At 41.8% G+C, this 21,681-nt stretch overlaps 2 protein-coding genes across 9 annotated transcripts in view; both read right to left on the bottom strand.

The window, feature by feature from the left end:
* Window positions 1-10,624, bottom strand: part of ptpn11b (protein tyrosine phosphatase non-receptor type 11b) — a 34,696-nt gene extending 24,072 nt beyond the window's left edge. For 4 of the 5 annotated variants that reach the window (XR_009787706.1, XM_061767329.1, XM_061767346.1 and 1 more), the window contains exon 1: window positions 10,490-10,624. Coding sequence is in view for 4 of the 5 variants with exons in the window: in XM_061767329.1 (XP_061623313.1) it covers window positions 10,490-10,503 (14 nt within the window). In the remaining variant the exon portion in view is untranslated. Of the gene's footprint in view, window positions 1-2,634; window positions 2,859-10,489 lie in introns of those variants that run through there. The other variant, XM_061767355.1, reaches the window with a different exon arrangement.
* A 2,570-nt stretch (window positions 10,625-13,194) lies between these two features.
* The window catches only part of agrn (agrin), a 235,913-nt gene continuing 227,426 nt past the window's right edge, over window positions 13,195-21,681 (bottom strand). For all 4 annotated transcript variants that reach the window (XM_061767294.1, XM_061767317.1, XM_061767300.1 and 1 more), the window contains 3 exons: window positions 20,677-20,901; window positions 18,757-18,860; window positions 13,195-15,493 (listed from right to left, as the gene is read on the bottom strand). In XM_061767294.1, the coding sequence (XP_061623278.1) occupies window positions 15,333-15,493; window positions 18,757-18,860; window positions 20,677-20,901 (490 nt within the window). In that variant the 3' untranslated portion in view covers window positions 13,195-15,332. The remainder of the gene's footprint in view (window positions 15,494-18,756; window positions 18,861-20,676; window positions 20,902-21,681) is intronic.

Below are 21,681 nucleotides of genomic sequence, written 5' to 3'. Positions count from 1 at the left end.
TGTGGTAGATAAATGTAAATGTCAGACTTTTGTGCTCTGCATTGGGAGATAAACCCGGAACCTTCATTTTACACTTGACAGAAAAGTCAAAGTGACAGTGATGGCTTGGCGGTTACAATGCAGTTTTCTATATGATTTTTTTCCACTTCTACTTCCCCAATCCAGGACATCATTCATCCACCCAACCATCCATTTTCTGAGCCGCTTCTCCTCACGAGGGTCGCGGGAGTGCTGGAGCCAATCCCAGCCATCATCGGGCAGGAGGCGGGGTACACCCTGAACTGGTTGCCAGCCAATCGGAGGGCACATACAAACAAACAACCATTCGCGCTCACATTCACACCTACGGGCAATTTAGAGTTGTCAATCAACCTAGCACGCATGTTTTTTGGATGTGGGAGGAAACCGGAGTGCCACGCAGGCACGGGGAGAACGTGCAAACTCCACACAGGCGGGGTCGGGGATTGAAGCCCGGACCTAAGAACTGCGAGGCAGACGCTCTAACCAGTCGATCACCGTGCCGCCCCAGGACACAATTATCAGACGAAATTAAGAAAATATGGTCTGGCTGCTGGTTTATGAGAGTGAGAGAATGGCAAAGCTCTGAACTGGATCAGCTCACAACACAAAGACTAGACATCTTTCCCAGAATGCACCTGACCTGTATCCTAACCAGGGTGGGTGAGGCGGCGTCACACGGGGGACTCAACTGATCCAATTTCTGTCACTTGAAAATCCAAAGTAGAAATTGTAGCAGCAGCTGTATCAGTGATACATTTACAAAAGTGTACAACGTGTACTTTTTGTTGCTAAATAGGACAAAGGCCTCCCGATGATAAAGATGATTCTGATTCTGATTCTGAGATGACTCCCAGGAGGACCTGGGCAGGAAGTTCTTCAAAGGTTACGACAGAGTGACCCGCAATGGTGAATTTGTGCAGCAATTACAAAATGGTTGGGCATTCCTATCAACAATGTTTGGCATACACTCCATCTTGAGCAATCGAGCCATGATGGATTTTACTAGTTGGCAGCAGAGCGAACAATTATTTGAGACCCAACTAGTCAGAGGTTACTCAAGCAACAATTTGCCAAAGGTTTGCCAACAATAAGGTTATGAGCTCTACAGTAAAAATGTCCAAAAAGTGTGAGGTTCCCACAGAGCGCTGTACAGATTGAAGAAATGTTTTCATTTATTACAAAAAATACAATTAGCAGTGTTTGGATGAGGGGAAAATTCACTTTGAGTGGGTTAATACGAACCGTTAAAAAGACTCTTAGTTTACTTCTACTTCATTTTGGTTTCTCGAGCAGGCTGTCGAGATTATCAAAGAGTAAGAAACGATAGTAACATTTGTCTTTCTTCTTTCACATTTGACAATTTCCTTTCTTTTTTTGAATATATAGTTTTCATTTTCAACAAATAAACCAGACAGCAGCCAGCAAATTATTAGCAAGGCAAATATATTTTCCGTTTATCTTTCCTCACATTCAGGGATCTCAAATACTGTGATCTAGTCAGTTTGTTCTCGACTGAGTGCCATTATAGTTTTGTATTCCAATATTTGTAATGCATTACTTTCACGACAAGGTTCTTGTGACAAAAAAACAACAACAACTGAGAAAACAACTCTTGCAAATGTCTTAAAATTGATGCACTCAATTTACACATTTGGGTAAAAATATTATTATTATTATTTTTTTTTTTAAAAAAGGCGCCAGTAGCAGAACACCCTGGAGGTTACGAGCGGATTGCAGAAATATTCCTGAATGCACATGTTTCAAAAGCAACATTTTAGGTGATAATCACCAAAATGTAGTTTCATCTTGAAGCACAGTTACTACGTTTATGTCACAGCATAATCTAGTAAATTGAAAGTTTTTAGATTATCATTGTTGTATTCTGACAGAGAGGTCTTGTGTGTCAACTGGTGAACAGATTACTCATTGTCTTGTTTTTAATCCTTGACAGATTCATACAGAGAAATAATAACTGTAGGGCAAAAAAAAATAATGTGCTCTCTCACTAATCTATATTTAATCCTTCCATCCCAGAAACACTGGCGGAGAAGCCGGAAGCTGCAACTCTAGGATTCAACGACAAGAAAACATTAGTCTGACACAATTGTACATGTGTAAAAATGAAGTCAAACAGCTTGGCATTCAACCTAACATTTTGAGAAAAATATGGACCAAACTACAACAGAAGTCATAACCCGGACAAAAAACAAAACAAAAAAGTCTATATCTAGCTAGGTTAGCGGAAAACTGACTTCATTCAAGACTGAGTGATCACCAGTCAATCGCAGGCCAATTGTGAACAGTGCACTGACTAGGAATTGATCCCCAACCAGTTGGACACACAAAAAAAACACTAATCAGAATCATCTTTATTTATTTATCTAACAATTTGTGGACTGTAGATTTATGGTGCCAACATTTTGATCTTTGCAATGGCTTAAGTTAGTAGTAATTCAGAAGAAAACAAAGTTCAAATTGACTCTTGGAACTGATTTGGTTCTGTGCCACGGGTCCACTTTTCAACACTTAAATGACACCAAGATTTGTAGAACTAAATGCATTATTTGGCAAAGCAGGAATGTGGGGAAAGTTGAAGGGCATGTTTGCGCCTACCTCACCATTCTGGTCGAAGCCGTCCACAAGCCCCTTCCTTCTGCAGCCTCAGATTTGAGTAATCCAGTACTGTACAACAAGTGAGGCCAGGAGGGAGTCAGGACAATATTGAGACAAATTGAGGCTGTGGGGGCAGGTTTAGTGGTGGGTGCTCGTCCAAAGTGTTACCAAGTTAGCTAGAATGAGACAGTGAGAGAAACGTGGTGCTTTGCGCAAATGTACAAAAGAGAGGGAGTGTGCAGAGGAGAGCGAGGGGGCGGGGGGTTTGTAATCTGGGATTTGGATGAACGTGAGCGAGTCTGATAGCACACCCCGTCAGCACTATCAGCCCCCCTCCTTTGCCCACCTTAGGCGAACGTGACAAGCTTAGGCAGACTGGTCTGACGTCCCTGGTTGTGGGGTGGGGGTGGGTTAGAACAGGGGACGTCACCGGTCTTTGTCAACTGTGGGCCTGTGAAGCCCTTTCAGACGTTTGTGTGTGTGTGTGTGTGATTTTAAGGGCTATTCAAATAAAGTTGACTTGACTTGACCTCCTCCTGAGTAGTCAACACCAAACAAAGCCCAGCCAGTGATCCCCGAGCCAAGAGAGCTTTCACCGGCCGTGACACAGGCCAGGCCAGACCATGCCAGGCTCAGTCTTGTCAGTGGAGAAAACACAACAGCTGTGTCGCCTGTGCCTAATCGTGTGTGGCATAGTTACACCAGATCATAGTCGGCCCTTGCCAAGATAAAAGCCGGCAATCCAGCCAATTCAGTAGGATGCTATTAGGCTATTCATTTTCCAGCCATGGGACGAACATGCAATTACAACGCCAATTCCAATGAAGTTGGGACGTTGTGTTAAACATAAATAAAAACAGAATACAATGATTTGCAAATCATGTTCAACCTATATTTCATTGAATACACTACAAAGACAAGATATTTCATGTTCCGGCTGATAAACTTGATTGTTTTAGCAAATAATCATTACCGGTAACTTAGAATTTTATGGCGGCAACACGTTCCAAAAAAGCTGGGACAGGTGGCAAAAAAGAGGAATGCTCATCAAACACCTGTTTGGAACATCCCACAGGTGAACAGGCTAATTGGGAACAGGTAGGTGCCATGATTGGGTAGAAAAGGAGCTTCCCTGAATTGCTCAGTTATTCACAAGCAAAGATGGGGCGAGGTTCACCTCTTTGTGAACAAGTGCGTGAGAAAATAGTCCAACAGTTTAAGGACAATGTTCCTCAACGTACAACTGCAAGGAATTTAGGGATTTCATCATCTACGGTCCATAATATCATCAAAAGGTTCAGAGAATCTGGAGAAATCACTGCTTGTAAACTGACATTGAATGCCCGTGACCTTCGATCCCTCGGGCGGCACTGCATCAAAAACCGACATCAATGTGTAAAGGATATCGCCACATGGGCTCAGGAACACTTCAGAAAACCAATGTCAGGAAATACAGTTCGGCGCTACATCCGTAAGTGCAACTTGAAACTCTACTATGCAAAGCAAAAGCCATTTATCAACAACACCCAGAAACGCCTCCGGCTTCTCTGGACCAGAGTTCCAAAGCCTGCATCTATGATGGTATGGGGCTGTGTTAGCGCCAATGGCATGGGTAACTTACACATGTGTGAAGGCACCATTAATGCTGAAAGGTACATACAGGTTTTGGAGAAACATATGCCGCCATCCTAGCAAGGTCTTTTTCATGGACGCCCCTGCTTATTTCCGCAATACAATGCCAAACCACATTCTGCACGTGTTACATTGAAAATGTGTGGCGCATGTTGAAGCGTAAAATACAACAACGGAGACCCCGGACTGTTGGACAGCTGAAGTTGTACATCGAGCAAGAATGCGAAAGAATTCCACCTCCAAAGTTTCAACAATTAGTGTCTTCAGTTCCCAAACGTTTATTGAATGTTCTTCAAAGAAAAGCTGATGTAACACAGTGGTAAACATGATCCTGTCCCAGCTTTTTGGGAACGTGTTGCAGCCATAAAATTCGACGTTAATGATTATTTGCTAAAAACAATAAAGTTTATCAGTTTGAACATTAAATATCTTGTCTTTGTAGTGTATTCCATTAAATATAGGTGTACAAATCATTGTATTCTGTTTTTATTATGTTTAACACAACGTCCCAACTTCATTGGAATTGGGGTTGTATAGTAGTATAAGAATATACTGTACACACTTATGATAACCTTGCAAGTGACTTTTGCAGCAAAGATTTAAACGGCATGGCACTAGGTAATTTTATTGTTTACTTGAGTTGATGACGCATGTAGAGCTAAATATTGGAAGCAGATGAAGATTCCACAGACAAAATGTCTTCTTTTTGGTCTCAACACTGCAATGTTTAGTTTACGCGCACATTCAGTTTCCTTTGCCAATACCAACATTGTAGCAAGAAGAGGCAAATATTCATCCGCCTCAACAGTGAACACTGAAAGCAGTGACCACGAATGCAAAAAAAAAAAAAAGATGCATATTGTTTATATGCATTTGGTGTCGTTCATCTTAATGTGTTTGATGGGTTTGTTCTTCAACTCCAGACTCATCCAAGAATGTCTTGACAGCCCTGGCTTTATGTACTGGGAGACAGTCATGCTGGGAGAGAAAACGGCCTCTCTTAAACTGTTCTCACAAAGTTGGAAGCATAAAATTGTCCAAAATATCTTGCTAAGATGAAACATTTGCAGAATAAAGAGTACAGCGCCAACAACCTGACACTGATGGCGAAGAACCAAGCAATGAAAAAAAAATGTGTAAAGTCCAGTGGACCGGCTAACATCAACCACCTCTGAGGTCATGCAATTAACGATTAACGAAAAAATATACAGTACAAGAAGAATATATACATGTGAAGTAAGCAAACTCACATTTGAACTTCCCTCCACAGGAGGAATGTAAGCTTAAAGTAGCAATGAGACAAGAGTTCCCAAAAACGCTGAGTCTGGCAAAATGCTGAGTCTGGCTGGAATGGCCACTTTCAACCTGAGTACAACGCACCAAGAATTCTGAATATTGGATGATGGGTTGCTGAGAAACTGAATTTTGGGCTATAAAAACAAATCAAGTAATAAAAAACAACAACCCCCCCAAAAAAGCCCTTCAAATTAGTGTAAAGCAGTATACCGGTAACTATTTCTCAACATATCTCCTTGATACTTTCATTTCATCTGCTACTTTGGGAAGTCCTTCCGCGATCGTCTGACAAGTTTCATTTAACAATATCCATCAAAAAGCTTGCAGGCACCAAAATTTACACGCAATTCTCCAAGTCGCCGAGTCAAACTTACCGTGATGTTTCGAACGGCGTCACTTGCCCTATAAACTCGATTTAAATAGCGCAAATGGACCGCGATTCATGACAAGAGCAGTACGGGAAGTTGAATCGGACATACTTGAGCAATCAATTGTTTTGTTGTGAATTTACTGTATTTCTTATGGAGGATTTTCGAGGCATTTCAAGTGCTCGTGGCATGTTTTGTTTTTGAAAGAAAATCCCATGAAAGGTGGCGGCCATTTGTCACGTTGCTTGTTAAACAGCATCCTGGAACAGATTGTGCCGGACCACTGCATGTCTGCTATCGTAGCAGTCTCACACTATCATTCCCTCCTCCTCAGATCATGACTTCAGGAGCCGAGTGACTCAGGGCTTTCCAAGAATAGGATTTCCTTTGACAGTCACCATGCGACCCATTTCCCCACATGGAGCCTCGAGCAGCAAACCAGAGAAACACAAATGAGCCAATGAGATTCCAAATAACCTGCTTTGGTCTGATAAGACGTCAACAGAATAGAGAGTTTAAAAAAAAAAAACATTCAAAAGTGTCATGGGATAGACACGGGCAGCTGGGAGCTTCAGGTTTGGCCGCGAGCTGGTTGAAGGAAAACGGGGGCACAGTGTGCATTCAGCTGCCGCGTAGCCTCTTACGTAATGTCTCAAGTTCAATAAAGCCTCGGTTGTCTATTTGCAGCATGCCTGTCTCGGTCCGCCGACAAAAAGGTGGTATACTTTGCAGCCCCGGCATGGCATCCAAGTCCCCGCGAGGGCTACAGTATGTCAGCCTCGGGGTGTGGATTTTGCTAATGTCTGTATTTTTGGCCCAGCTGATGAGCTGCGTGCGGAGTATTACATTCACACGTCCCCCATCACTGGATGCTTCTCCGTGTAACTTCGCACATTGCATAATTAACTAAATGATGCATTTGAAATGGGAATCTGGCTCGGAGTCTTTTCATGCGATGGAATGACATCTAGTTTTTCTGTCTAGGCAACAGTTAAAGCAGTAGAATTGGTGAAAAAAAACTATATATTTGTGTAGCTTTTCGAATGAGCAGGTTGGAACATCATGTTTTTCATATTGGCACATAATCCCCAAAACGAAAGAATCTTGGACAGTCATTTCAAAGATGATGACAATGACAGGACCGTACAAACGTAAACGTTAAAAAAATGTGAAGCGCAGTGTTTCTTTACGTAAACAAGAGCTTCTGCAGTTTTAATTATTGACACAATGGTGAAATCTGGAATTCATCTCAAATTGTGTCCGTTTTCACCAAAGACGAAGGTGAAAGACTAGAGTATGATCTGATAGAGTATGATATATTCAAAAAATGTCCACAGCTCATTTCATGCTAACCTTTAACTTGAGTCTGATAAACATCAAATAATGCATATTTGACATCGTTTGACCCAAATGTACAAACTCAACGAGGACTGACGAAAAGGGTGTTGCAGGTTTCAGGCCGCTTTCGATATTTTCTTCAATATACTTTATAATCCAAATATTTACTTCATATACGTCAAACTCAGGCCCGGGGGCCAAATTTGGCCCACGATGTAATTATATTTGGCCCGCAAGACCATATCAAATGTGTATTAGAGCTGGCCCGCCAGTATGTAGCACATGCGGCACTAATGTTACAAATCCCAGAATGCTTTGCTAGCGTGTCGGCCCATCGGTCTCGAGCGGCGAGCGCCCCTTCCCTTTCTGTTGCAGTCGTTAGCAAGCTACGCTACCGGTCTCCTGGAGCTAATTTACACTTCCCCTTCCCAAAAATGGCCCAACGAAAGACGGAAAACGGTTCACTTCCAAGACAGGTGGGAGGCAGATTGTCCGTTCACTAAAGCAAAAGACAGACCTGTTTGTCCTGTGCGCAGCAGCAAAGAATAGAACATCATTGAATTCATCTTGTTTGTTTGTTTGTTTGGTTTTTTTGAATGGCCTTTATCCACTCCTAGGCGGGGTTATCTATTCAGGTTATCTATTTCAATACAAAACAAACAAATACCACTGATGTCTTTTATGGCAAATTTGATTTCTCGTGTTTATGATATTAAAGTTTGTTTATTCCAGATTCAGTGTTTAAGCAAATTGTAAGTTTGTTGTCACTTGATAAACTTTAACGCTACATTTCCGCAGAGAAGGTAAACATGCGCATCGCAGTGATTTTTCATTAAATATCGAGTTCGGCCCACGACGACGTCCCAATTGTTTATTTTGGCAAACCGTGAATTTGAGTTTGATACCCCTCCTTCACTTCATCACCTTAAAAGACATTCTGCTATCAACATCTGCAATTCCTTTTATGCTTACTTGGCTCTGACTACATTCAAACTATTATGGTGTAATTTTCAAAAGCAAATAAATTGATATTTGCGTTGGTTTTTTTTTGTACAGTATTAAAAATAATAATAATAATAATAATAATGAGAAAATCCTTTTAAAAACACTGTACCATAGCCTAAATTTGAGTAGTTTCCAAATGGGGGGGGGGGAGCACGAACAGTTGGCGGCGTGGAGAGCTCTCCTGGAAATGTCGCCAGCGTTATCTTATTCCTCCACACGGACTGTTATTTTCCTGTGGCCCAACACAGAAAACTGACTCACTCTTCTCAAATGAGTCTCAGTGACAGATGAGGTCTGCTCCATTAACAAAGGAGGCTTTAGGGGCCATATTGGCGGTTTCGTGATGAACACCGAGCGCCGACGTGACGTCATTTCGGACAGAGAAGCGCAGCTAACCGCATGTGTGGATTAAATTTGGGGATTTGAACGTGGTCCTGCGGCTCGTGAACGATTGAGCCGCACGTCTTCTGTTGTTACTGTGAGATTTGAGATCAGGAAGTGCGGAGGCAGTCTCGAAGCCACACTCATAAATGTCTCAGCCGCTCACACGAATCATGGGAAACTAGCAGGGCAGAAAACAACTCCCTGCCTACTTTGAATCTCTCACTTTGTGCGCTGTATCTGATTTGAACCTGATTGTGACCCCCCCACCGCCCGCCCGCAGCTCTGAAGGTCTCACATTCGGCAATATCTTCTCTTACTGTCTTTTATTTAGCCGTTTTCGCCCCCGGTTGCATTGCTCACGCTAGCCCGCTCTCATGAAGTTTAGTTGGAGTTCGTATGAAGACTAATGCACTTCAACTAGTAAAAGGTAACATCATTTTTTTGGGGGGGGGGGTTACAGAAAACCTATTCGCGGGGGAAAGGGACAAATCCCTGCCACGATGAGTGAAAAACCTTGAATAATTGAGTGCAATCCACAAAATGTTTCACATTGCCAATATTCCTATTTTAAACTTGAACTATACCACAAACTGCAATGCAGTAGTGCAAACTCGGCGTAATTTTCATTTTGTGTGAATAGTCTGCGCGTTCGTACTATTTCAAAGAGTCTGCCTACATTTGTGATCGTCAAATTTGGGGGTAAAAAAAAGAAAGAAAAACCCACCTACGATCATCCATTACGCTATTATTTTTCCTTAATGTTGTGGTTTGTGTTCTTAACTTTGGTTAACTTGTTTTTACACTTGTATGACAGTGAGCATGTTGAGATTTTCCTTTTTTTTACTTTTTTTTTTTTTGGCATTACAGTTGAATCGAGGTTTTGTGATCGTTTAACCCCGAAAAAGATGACTTCCATTTCCATGATTGCCAATTGGAATTAACCAGCCTTCCAGAATGAATTGTGGATTTCTCTACTGTTCTTTTCATTTTGCACACTTTGCACAACTTCATCCAAAATGGAAGCACTTTCAGGAGCTTGAAAATACTTTGAATGAAGGATTTTCAAGACGTCAAGCACCTGTAACACTTGTGTTACACTGACCTGTTTACCACCCGTACAGTGATTTGCATTTTTGTGTCAACTATAAACTTCAGGAGTGCAAAGGAAGCAACTTCTGAAGAGTGTGACGCACAAAAAAAATAAATAAATAAAATAAAATTGCTTGCACAGTAATTGAGCAAATCTGCTGATGCACGTGGACAAATATTTAGTCCAGACGCAAAGAACAAATGCTGAAACTCCACACAGAGATTTTCCAACACAGATATGACCGCGAGGCAGACCTACTAACCGCTTATCCACTGTGCTGCCCATTGTGTACATCTAATTACATTTATTTACATTTATTGCAATCCCCCCCCCAAAAAAAAAAGTTGATAGTGTTGAGAACTGTTGTCATGGCAACTTCTGGGAATACGATGTGTGAGTAACAATAGATATACTCCACATTCTCAGTTCATAATATAAGGCACACCTGAACACTGTAATGAAATCCAATGCAAGAGATGGATCCACATTTGACATGACGTCACTTGAGCCATTATCGAGTGGCAATTCTGCAGCTTCGTTATGTCATGATTGAAATTCATTTTACGGGTTTTGTCCCGAAACACTGTTTCAAAAGTGACGGGAGCAAAACTTACTTGACCGAAGCTCGGCTCGTACAAAGTGAAGCAGGTGTCAAAGACTTCGTCCCGCGACAAGTGGCACTTTTGAAAACACACGCATACAAAAAGAAACAAAAAAAACAACAAAACAAAGTGCACTTTACCTGCGAGATGTCATCGCAGTCCCTCCGAGCTGTCACAAGTCCGCAAATGTTGCTGTCGGCCCCGCACAAGAGTGACTGTGAAGCTCGGGCTATTTGGCTAACTGGCCCCGACAAATTACAAGTACCGCGCCGTGAGTTCCGCCTCGCACCTTCAAAACAAGAGTTTAAGCGGAAGTGCGCTCGTGGATGCGGTTCTCGTACTCAATTTATGTCAATTGAACTTTGTTTCAAGAGCATTTAAAAACAAAAAAACAAAAAAAGATGCAATAATGAGCTGGAATACAATAAATACTGCCATCCACACATCCCGCTGAATACGACCACTGGAGTGCAGCATCCTGTCCTGACCTCCAAAACAAAAGCATTGTGTTTTGTTTGAGCGTAGTAGTACGTCATGTGCTGTGCACGTATCTCAATAAATTGGAATATTGTATCAATTAAAATTTCATTTATTTAAGTAGTTCATTCCAAAAAGTGATATTTATATATTATATAAATGGGAATATTCATAGGAAAAGACTTTGCTGAAAGCCAAATCCATCCAAATTTTCATATTCAAAATAACTTGATAATTAAGTTTGTGAATTTTTGTTTTTCGTTAGCAGTAAGCTTCAATCATCAAAATTATAGTAAAGAAAAATGTCATGAAATATTTCACTCTGTGTATAATGAATCCATATTTCATATATGAAATGAACTAGTGCAATAAAAGATTTTTTTTTCCCCATCATATTCAAATTTATTGAGATACGCTTGTGTATGTGTTCCCATGTTTCAAAAACAGTTGAGCTTTCCCTCCTTGCTGGTCCTTCTGTCTGATCCATGACGGGTCTTCGAAGCAAAAATGCATTTGAGAACCAAAGAGGTCATGTTTTAATGAAGTAGATTTGTGGCCAAGCACTACTTGCGACGAAACAAAATTCCTCACCTCAATTTAAAACACTATACTTCTTTGACACCAAAATGCCACCAAATTGGCTCCGGGCACAAAAACACCGCATATGTGAGTTTTTCCAGTGAATAAAGGAGGACAGGTTTCAAAATAAATCAGAGAATATGCAAATTTATGAATGCCAAACAACAAACATGTTCACTTAAATAGCACTCCAGTTGTGATTTTTTATTTTGGGGGTGGGGGGGGCATTTGGTCTGGAATTGAACACATTTGTTGTTATTATTATTACATTGGCTTTTTTTTTTTTTTTTTTTTAGTTGTTCTACAAGTTGACTTTTTTTAAAGACTCGTGTGGCAGGTTCCGCCCGGAGGCTACAATTGGCCCACAGGCAGTTTCCCTGCTGCCCTAAATGACCTTTGACTCTCTTAAATTAGCTCTTGCTAACCTGCTAACAAATTTATGCATTCAAGTTCACAGCAGAATTTATAATCAATTAGTTGCTTATGACTCTTGGTTAATATAAAATATAATGTTTCTGCAGTCCATCTTGGAAATAGCTGAAGAGCTTTTACAACTTTATTATTGAATCCAATGTCCAATCAGCTGACTGTTAAAACTGTCAACAGACTACGGAGCAAATAGTATGTCTCGGTCTCATTTTTAATTCATCTCTTGTAGCCTGTTAACTGTTAAACCAATAAAGATTTGTCAATGAATGTTGCTCTATCTCACCGATGTCAAACTCAAGGCTCGGGGGCCAGATCCGACCCTCATTTTATGTGGCCCGCGAAAGCAAATCATGTGTGTTGACTTCATGTTTCTCGCTAAAAACTGCCAAATGTCTTGACTTTGATAACATTGAGATATTGCAAGCATTTTTTTATTTTTTTTTGCAACCAATCCTCCTCCGAAAAACAAACTGAATAATAGTTGAACAAAAAAACCAACACCCCTGTGTTATATGCCACTTGTGTTTCGCGGCAGCATTGACGTCAGCGGCCTGCCTGTCGCTACAACTTCATCTACTGGGGGATGAACAGGCTTATGCAATTGTCTGTGGGCCCCAAGGCTTCACAACTATGGATTTATTTGCCTCCCCACAGCTTGACCCCGTGTGCTGCCACAACCCACACACAAGCGCTGACAGGACGGAGAAAAAGGAACATCTCCTGTCCGTGGAATTTTTCTCAGGATCTGCGCCCGCTGAGTTTTTCGTGTTTAAAAACGACGCTGGCACACAATGGGACGACATTACTGCCTGATCAATACATGATGGAAACGGATGCGGAGAGAGCGCGAGAGCAGCGCTGGCTGCTTATTTGTTTTCTAACACTAAATGTGATGGATGCAAAGTCATCGGCGTGTATCCGGGGATTTCAATCCATACTGAACGTCTCATGTTCGTTTCAAGAGGATGCGTTGCACCTGCGTAGGCAAATATTGCGCAAGATGTGTGTCTGTGTGTGTGTGCGCACATGCTCGATGGTAATCTCATTTATACTGTATACAGCCATTGAAAAAGCTGTTGCTGTATGGTGGATTTAGTTCCTTATTTTTACTTGACATTTTCGCATTCAATTGATTTCACTGTTATTAGTATGCCAATTCTCTTAACACACACACACGCTGATTGCTTTGCTTTAAATCCATCGACATCGTGTATCAAAATGCCAATTCGCTCTTCAGATATTTCTGGACCTAACTGCAGAAAAACACATTTCCATTTAGGCAACGTCATTTGGGAAACATGGAATAGTGTATCAGAAAATATTTAACGATCCAAAAAAATGAACAATGACAAGATTGAACTCCATTTTGGTTGACATTTTATTTCATGATGGAAGAAACACAAGACAAAGGTCATAAAGTTAGTAATGTTCAGGTCATGCCGCTTTTACTTGGTGCACTGCCCGTTGATCAGACAGTAGTTTACATCCACTTTCAGATATAAATAAGAAACAGAAGAGGGGAACAGAACATTCCTCATCCGTTTTTCTTTTTTTTTTTTTAAACTATGACTATCTGTTATTATTTTGGCGATCGATCGTACTAATCGACTGAAACAAGGATGCTGCCTAGAGTGAAGCTGACTGGTGGCTTTGAAGGCAATTCCAAGTTGGCATTCAATCGTGTGTCTTTATAGGTTTGGTGTCACATACAAATATACACATATTTGATACATTTGATTCGGTGTCGCCACCTGAAATGGTCAAGTCCAAAGAACAGCATGGCTAAAAGAAGATATAAAGAGAACGAGTGCTGGAAATGAGACGTGTCTCGTTACACCAGAAAAGGGCTTCCTGATTTCACCTGCTATTATGCACGACACACGTATTAGAGATTTCGTGACATCCCTCCCCCATGTACATTTATCAACGTGTGGTAGAAGAGACATGGCTCCAGTGTATATTACTAAAAAACAAACAAACCTCCACAGATAAATTTGGCTAAATTTACACTTAAAACAGGTGGGCTGTACAAAAAAACCCAACAAAAACTGGTGGCCAGATCATTTCTGAGGGGAAACATCATTCAGAATGTAAACAAACGAGATTGTTTGACACTCAACCACAAAACAGGCATGATTTTGTCATAGACTATATTGCCAAAGATCTCTTATCAAAAGAAGATATCAGTCATCACAGCTTATTGTGGTTCGGCGACTCCTCATTGCGTCACCGAATGTTACAAACCCATGCGCTACGGCCGTATGTTAGTGAACATTTATTTGTGGCTGTTATGGCTTCCACAGGCTTTACAGTCTCTCTCAACAACCAGAGTCTTGCAGGAATGTGCAATATAAAAATGGAAATTAAGTCTTTTTTTGTAGTTTGTCTGTTGAATGTTGCCAGGCAGGATACTAATCCAGGCAGGATAATCGTCCATCCTCCCTATCAACAACTTTTCCCCCTTGCGCACCATTCAAGGTTCGCGCTTAACACTCGTGAAAAGCTTCGGAAAGATACAGGAAGTGAGCCAATACTTTTATACTTGTAAGAAGAAGAAGAAGAAAAAAAAAACCCAGAGAAAAAGACAGAAAAATCCACTGCATAAATCTCTGCATTAAAAGTGGTCATCGTGAGTTATCATTTGCTGACAAAACAAAACAAACTGCACAATTTTCTCTGGGTAGAACCCAACTTACATATTCACAGTCTCTGGTATTATTTATAAATTCTATATTTATGTTTAACAATTTATATTATGTCTTGATGTGTTAAGAGTTAGATGGGCTCCAGATCCAGCATATAATGTAGTAGTTTTTATTTTAATTTAATTTACATTTCTGGCGCTGTGAGTTGAAGATTGATGGGAGTGGATGAGTGTTTTTTTTTCTTTTTTTTCTTTTTTTCTCGTTGTTGTCCTTTCTCACTGTAGCAGCTTGACTGAGTCCCAATAGGAAAATACAGGGAGCTGGGAGGTGGTGAGGGAATGTAGTATTGTATATATATATATATATATATATATATATATATATATATATATATATATGTGTGTATGCTGTATATATTGATGAATGAAAAAAAAAATGTCTGGGGAATGTAAGCGACTGATATGGCACCGTGACAAGGGTTTCAGCGAAAATCTCATAGTTCAAGTAATGAGTCGAAGTCAATCAGCAACCATTTCTGTTACTTGGCGACGGAATTAACAGCGAAATGGATACACCGAAAAGAAGTTTTACATGTTGATTAAAAAATAATAATAATAATAAAAATGTCAAGACATGAGAATGGAGGCGCAGATTAAAAGAAATGATGAAAGTTTGAAAAGATTTTCTTCCCGTATAAAAAGCGATGAAAAGTATACAAAAATAGAAAATAATTACAGCAGGAGACATGGGTGCTATGGAGGGAGTGGGAAGGGTTGGAGGGAGGAGGGGGATTTCTTGAGCATTTTCTGATTTCTTTCCTCATTTCTCTCAGTGTTTTTTCCGCGCTTGCTTATTATTGGGCCGCCGGACAGTGTAATATTTGGGGGCTGTTCAAGGCATCCTCCACCAGGTGGAGCTCCACGCCGTCCACCACCACGTCCTTGATGCAGCCCACAAAGCCCGTGCTGTAGGCCTTGGGCAACCGACGAGCCACCGCCACTTCTTCCAGGCCGCCTGAGGAGAACAGGAAACAAGATGACACGTCAGCCATTGCACGTGACACACACACACACCACGTTATACTAAAAACACACGTGGTCTCTCTGTCAATACAAACATATCACGGAGCAAAACCGGTCCAGGTGGTGCATCTTTACATTGTAAATCCATTCATCGACGTGGGAGGGGGAGACTGGAGCACTGAGACGACGCCACGGATTAGGAGAAGGAAGATATTCCCCATCCATGGCCTTATTTTTTTTAATCAAATGTTTCCAGCTCCAGGAATGATTCGTGGTGAATGTGTTATCTTGTGCCAGCCTAAACCCCACCAGCTTGTGGCGGTCAAAAATTCTCACTCTGATCTGAACAAAACACATACAGCATCGGTACGTGCATTTTTTGAAACCAGTTTTTGTTATCATAATTTAGCATGTTTTGTTATGTTTTTTGTGTTTTGAGCATGCAGATTTTCTCATATTATATATCTTATATTGCCATTGCTATTTTACTTGCAGCAGAGTTGTGTCCAGGGATTACCCCCCACCCCTCCTTCTCAGTACAAGTACTATACAAGATAATAAAAGAGAAATACCGTTTTGTGTTTGTACATTTCCCCCCCCATTGTTCGAAGTTACCAAAATGGCCATGATATGTAATTGACTGTAAAAATTCATTTTTACCTTGTACTTTTGCATTTAAGTACATTTCAGAGTTTGTGTTTTTCACTCTAAATGAAGGGGGAGTTTGCAATATAAGAAAAACACGTTTTGCTGTATTTGTTGAAACTGTCAGTAAGACCCGACGGTAGTACAAACTGGCATACAGTGTAAGGATTTTCGTTCGTTGGCATGTTTGCCAATTTGGCAGACCAGTCTGCGACAAACTGGGCGTAATGGAGCAGCGACGGTACATGCGCCCGGCGCATGTGACAATTTGGTGGCAGAAAGATGGTCTAAAGTTACACCTGCTGGGACCACACATATGTCTGGCGCAGTAGGTAGACCGATTCTAAGCTCCGCGGTTCTCCGTGTCTGTACGTGCCCTGCGATTGGCTGGCGACCAGTTCAGGGTGCAGTCCGCCTTTCGACCGAAGTCAGCTGGCATCGGCTCCGGCGCCCCGCGACCCTTACCGGGGTAAGCGGTGTTGAAAATGGATGGATGAAATTAATAGTTTGGCCGCTTAAAGCAATTGAGTGAGTCCATTGCACTTTCTATTTGAGCACCTTTTCAAATGGAATCAAATTTGAAATGAATTCTTGTTCCCTTCGAGGAGACACGGTGACCCAATTGCTAGATGTTTGACGCCTCCTCTTCTCCTACAGTGTGTTTGATGCTGATTAACGCTTTTGAGTCAGCACAGTCATATAGTCCTTCTTTTCCAACATAATTAGCAAGTTTTTATTCAAATATTCATGGTGTCCTAGTATAGCAGAGGCTCTACATTCTCCTCATCACTGATGCCCCCCCCCCCCCCCCACCTCCCCCCCCACACACTTATCTGCTGAGCTCAGAGTTCACATTCTCGTCAAAAGCTCTTTACCTCCTCCGTCCCGCCTATCTTAATCGGATTGCGCACCTTAGAAATCGGGGATCGACAGGCCTAATTTCACGCGCATTACCGTTGAATTAATGGCGAACGGTGAAAAGGGGATTTAAAAAGAGGAAGGGCCCTTGATGGAAGGATTGGAGGATTATGTGTTCTTGCTGCAGGGCTCCGTTTTTCTCAACTGACTTCATGTTGATAACTGAGTGCAACAAACACACCTCCATTGTTTCTACCGAGCTGCAAGATTTGGTTCGACTGGGTTGATGTTTCACCCGTTTGCCAGGAGAAAAGCTCTAAAAAGCCCCAACATATCTGAGCAAAACCATCCCACTTGTCCGTACGGCCTTGTCGCGGTACTGATTGCAGCGGTACGCTGAGCTGTGCTGTGATGCTCGGTCATCACGGCATAATCTTCAAAACAATTCCCACCAATTGGTATAGTTCTGTTCCGTTCAGGATAATAGAATGTTTGCATTTCCATTTTGAGACGGTATCAAAATGACTCATCTGTGACCATCCTCCTTTCGGATGATGCCTGCCTTACATCATTTTGCAGTGCTTGAGAGATACAGTACGTTCTGCGATTGAGGATAGCTAAACACGCCCCGCCGGTTAAGGGTTAGGGAATTGTGGGACAGCGCGGATGGAGTGGAAAGAGCCTCCCTGACGGGAACGCTCATCGCCAATGTATCCCCCAAGGAATAACACATTTCTTGTCGAAGATGAGATCAGTCAGGTCACCTTTTCAACTATGAGCTTTTCTCAGCTGAGAAATATTAACACAAATCAACGGATAATGTCACAACAGTGTAATCGATATAGTAAGAAAATCGGAATTACAAAACAAAAATCAACAACATCAAAATCCAACCTGAAGAAGAGAAACTGTTGTCATTTTTGGATTCAGTGATGCAAAATTGCCTAAATGAGTTGAAAAAACAGACAATTTCCTTTTTTTGGGGTGTAACCCGGTGGATTGTAATTGTAAATATTGTCATTATTTTTGTATTTTATTTTATTCAATTTCCTTAATTGTCAAATTGTGTAAAATCAAGAAGTAAAAATGAGTGTACACTCCAGTGCAGTTACGGCCCTAACAGTACTGTGTGTACTTTATTTGTGAAAGTAAAGGTAGAGTTTTTGGGGGAGTTAGTTGCGCAATCTAATATTTCTAAACATTACTGGAATTCAAATAATCATTTGATATATTTTTGTGGCCAAAGTGGGATATTGATTGCCTGCCTGCTAAGCGGGAATGATGACAAACAACCTTTTTATGTAATGTAATGTCATGTAATAAAATTGGCAGGACCACGACGTGGTACTTGAGGGAATGGGATAGATCCCAAAACTTTCACCATTTTAAACGATATTTTATGTTTTGATGTTTTTATTTGACTGCTTGTACGGTGACCTTGAGCGGCTTGAAAGGCGCCTTCACCAAAAAGGAATATTTATTATTATTTGGGAGCGTGGCTTGCGACGCCAGGGTATGCCGTAGCACAAACTGTGCACACGCACATTTGTCCGACATCCGATTTGCATCCACATACGAACAAGGCCTGATTTGGATCGGAGAATATTGATTCCTCTCGCTTGGATGGAGCCACGCAGACGAGGAAAAAACATTGGAACTGAGTCAGTGGGAGCAAAGGCTCCGCTTGATGGAGGGCATTTGTAGACCGAACGAAGTATTTCTCCATTTCTCCAGGCGAGTGTTGCCACCTACCCAACCAAAGCGCTCCGTCTGTGTCCAGCTGAGTTGCTGCCAAAGGCGACGATCCTGTCACCGCTGCCTCGTTGCCGACTTGTAGCGATCCATCTCGTAGCGCTCTGTGGAAGACAGGGTTGTTGTTTAGAAGCGTGCGTGTAATACTCAATAGCTGTGAAATGTTCTTTAATGTAATCTGAAGCATCATGACTCCACGGCTCCGCTGGCAGCACACTAAGCACCCCCATAAACGCCTTTGCCAAGCGGCGTTCTAAATGGGCTCGCCGAGCAGCTAACAGATGCCGCAGGAGTAGCGTTCGTACAGGGTGGCACACACTCAAGAATTGCGACGACGGGGATCATTTGAATCCGCTAAAGTGTCATTCCAACCGAGGGCACGTCATTAAAACGGCGAGCAACGCAGATTGCGACACTAACTACACGTGCTGTGATTTACACCGCCGTCAACATCCAAATTATGTCGTGCGCCTCTCAGCGTAGCAGGCGCGAAAAGTGAAGCGATCCTCGGCTTGGCAAGGGCGTTGGAAGAGCAATTATTCCTGCTTTCTAATACAATGGAAGCCATGTAATTAGCAATTCCCAACCACGTTGAAAGCCAAAGTCCAGCAGGCTGAAGGCGATAAATGGCTCATGCTCGAATTTCAAGGAGTTCATTTGTTTCCAACGACAGAATCCTTTCATGTGACGTTGCCATCCACAACGCTCGCTGCACGCGTGCAAAGCCTCGCACTAAATGAGGCCTCGCGTTATTGACTTTGCCAAGGAGGTTATTTTTGTTCATTGCTTACTTTGTTTATTCATGTGCAACTTCCTGTCTGCACTTTTTAGACTGTGACAATTATCCACAAAGGAATATTTTAAATAATCACACTTTTCGGAATCTTATTGAATCGAAAAAAAACAACAACAAACAAAATCACGATAGAGGTTGTGAATGCAGGATAAGAGGCTGTAATGTCAAACAAAGTCTGGCATAATCCGCCGTACTATTTTCTTGTAGGATCGATACTTACCCTCTGAAAGGACAGAATTTTCACTTCCCTAAATTACAATAAACCCCCGCTATTTTGCAGTTCACACTTTTTTTTGTGTGGAAATAATAGTCTTTGGGATGCAAATGTTCTTTTTTGTATTTTTCTTTATATCACGCATATTTTCGCCATTTGGCAGATTTTTCATGTTGCTTAAAAACAAATGTCGCATCCATTGCGCTTGCTCTCTCTCGCAATATATTCTACATGTTTGTGTTGTTTCAAAAGTGTGTGTTTGAAGACCTTAAACTAAGCTGTAATTTAGTGTACGATGGTATTACATTCGATCGTGCTGAGAAACCGTCGAAGCCATGGCTGAGGTCTGCGTTCTCTGGATGCTCCCCTCTGTTAATATAGATCATATGAATACAAGAATATGAACAATATTTGTAAACCTGGGTTACCCAGAGGGGAATGCACACAGCCCACTCAAAAGGGTATAAAAAGCTCCAGGTTCGCTGTGCTTCATTTCATTTGTGGTAATCTGATTAATTCCAACTGTAATGTATAACTCAATTCCCAAAGTGTAGCAATCAGATGTCATTCTAGGAACGTGATCGCCAAGATACATTTGTGTGTGTTGGGCTTGAGTTGAATGCAATTTTAATGAAATGATTATTTCATTTTCCCTCGTGGAGCCTGAGTGCTGCTGCATGTTCTTCCTTCGTCAAGATTCATTAATGCATCCGTGGAATTTGATCCGCGACGCACGTCGCCCTCAAGCATGACCGAGCGTAGAAATAACCTTAATCTGAGACTAATCTGTCAACTCGCAGCACATCAGAGGATTGATGCGAGGGATCGCAGCGACAGGAATAGAATATGGATGAAGTGTAATCCCATCAAAGTGAAAAAAGCCTTCGCTCGCTGACACGGCACGACTCACCTGCTCGCCTTGATGCGTATCCAGCGGTTGGTGTCGACGCGCACCGAGGAGCGCAACACCACCGGCTTGGAGCCCAGGTCGTACATCATGTGGATGCGGCCGTCCACGATGGCCAGGGCGATGTAGTCGGAACGCTCCACGGCCTTCCCGCTCCACAGCACCAGGCCCTGGGTCGCCTCGGTGCGAATGCTGAGCTCAAATTTGTTCACCAGCAGAGCCTTTTCACTGGCGGGAGAACAATTCAGCTGTGAGTGACATGTTGGTGTTCAAATGGTAGCCCAACCTAGTTAGTCCAATCACAGCCAGATGAGCAGTGAAGCAAGCTCGCTTTATAGTAAAGGTAAACTGTCTTGTTATCGAAGGGATGAAACAAAGTGTCGGATGGTATGGATTTTCCAGGAAGGACAATATCTTGGAAGTTGCAAAACACAGCGGAACCTTTAAAGTGGGATGCTACAATTGGGAATTTGACCAGCATTTGGGAGAAAACCGTGTCTAACGTCACTGGCCCCCTGTTAAATGAACGTCCAAGGATTAACTCTCCTCGGTTTGGCTACAAAACCCAAAAGAAGGAGTATCTACCAAAATGCGTGTTAAGAGAAGAACGGGAGAATAAAAAAAGGATCATCGACAAAACAAGTAGAAATAAGTGCACGTGCCTTCAAATCAGTAAGACGCCACAGTATCACCCTATGTGTCGTCCCACAGTGGTTAACTTCTTTTTACACTTATGTAACAATTACAGTGTTCAAATTGTATTTAGTACGCAACTTGCGCAGTTTCATTTTTTAAATTTTTTCTTTTAACTCGTGTCCTGGAACACACCGACTCTGACATTAGAGGTTCCACTGCATTAGAAAAGATCGTGGCGAGTTGAAACGAATAAGGTTCCTCTTCAGCATAAGGCAATGATCAAATAGAAATATGCAGAAAGTTGACAGTGGGAGAGGAGTTGACTTGAAAACCTCCACACACACTTTGGCTGTTCTTCTCATACTAAAGTTG

The sequence above is a fragment of the Phyllopteryx taeniolatus genome, chromosome 1 (genome assembly GCF_024500385.1).
Source record: "Phyllopteryx taeniolatus isolate TA_2022b chromosome 1, UOR_Ptae_1.2, whole genome shotgun sequence".
NCBI lineage: Eukaryota > Metazoa > Chordata > Actinopteri > Syngnathiformes > Syngnathidae > Phyllopteryx > Phyllopteryx taeniolatus.
The sequence above is the reverse complement of the archived record's forward strand: the minus strand, read 5'-3'. Positions and strand labels throughout refer to the sequence as shown.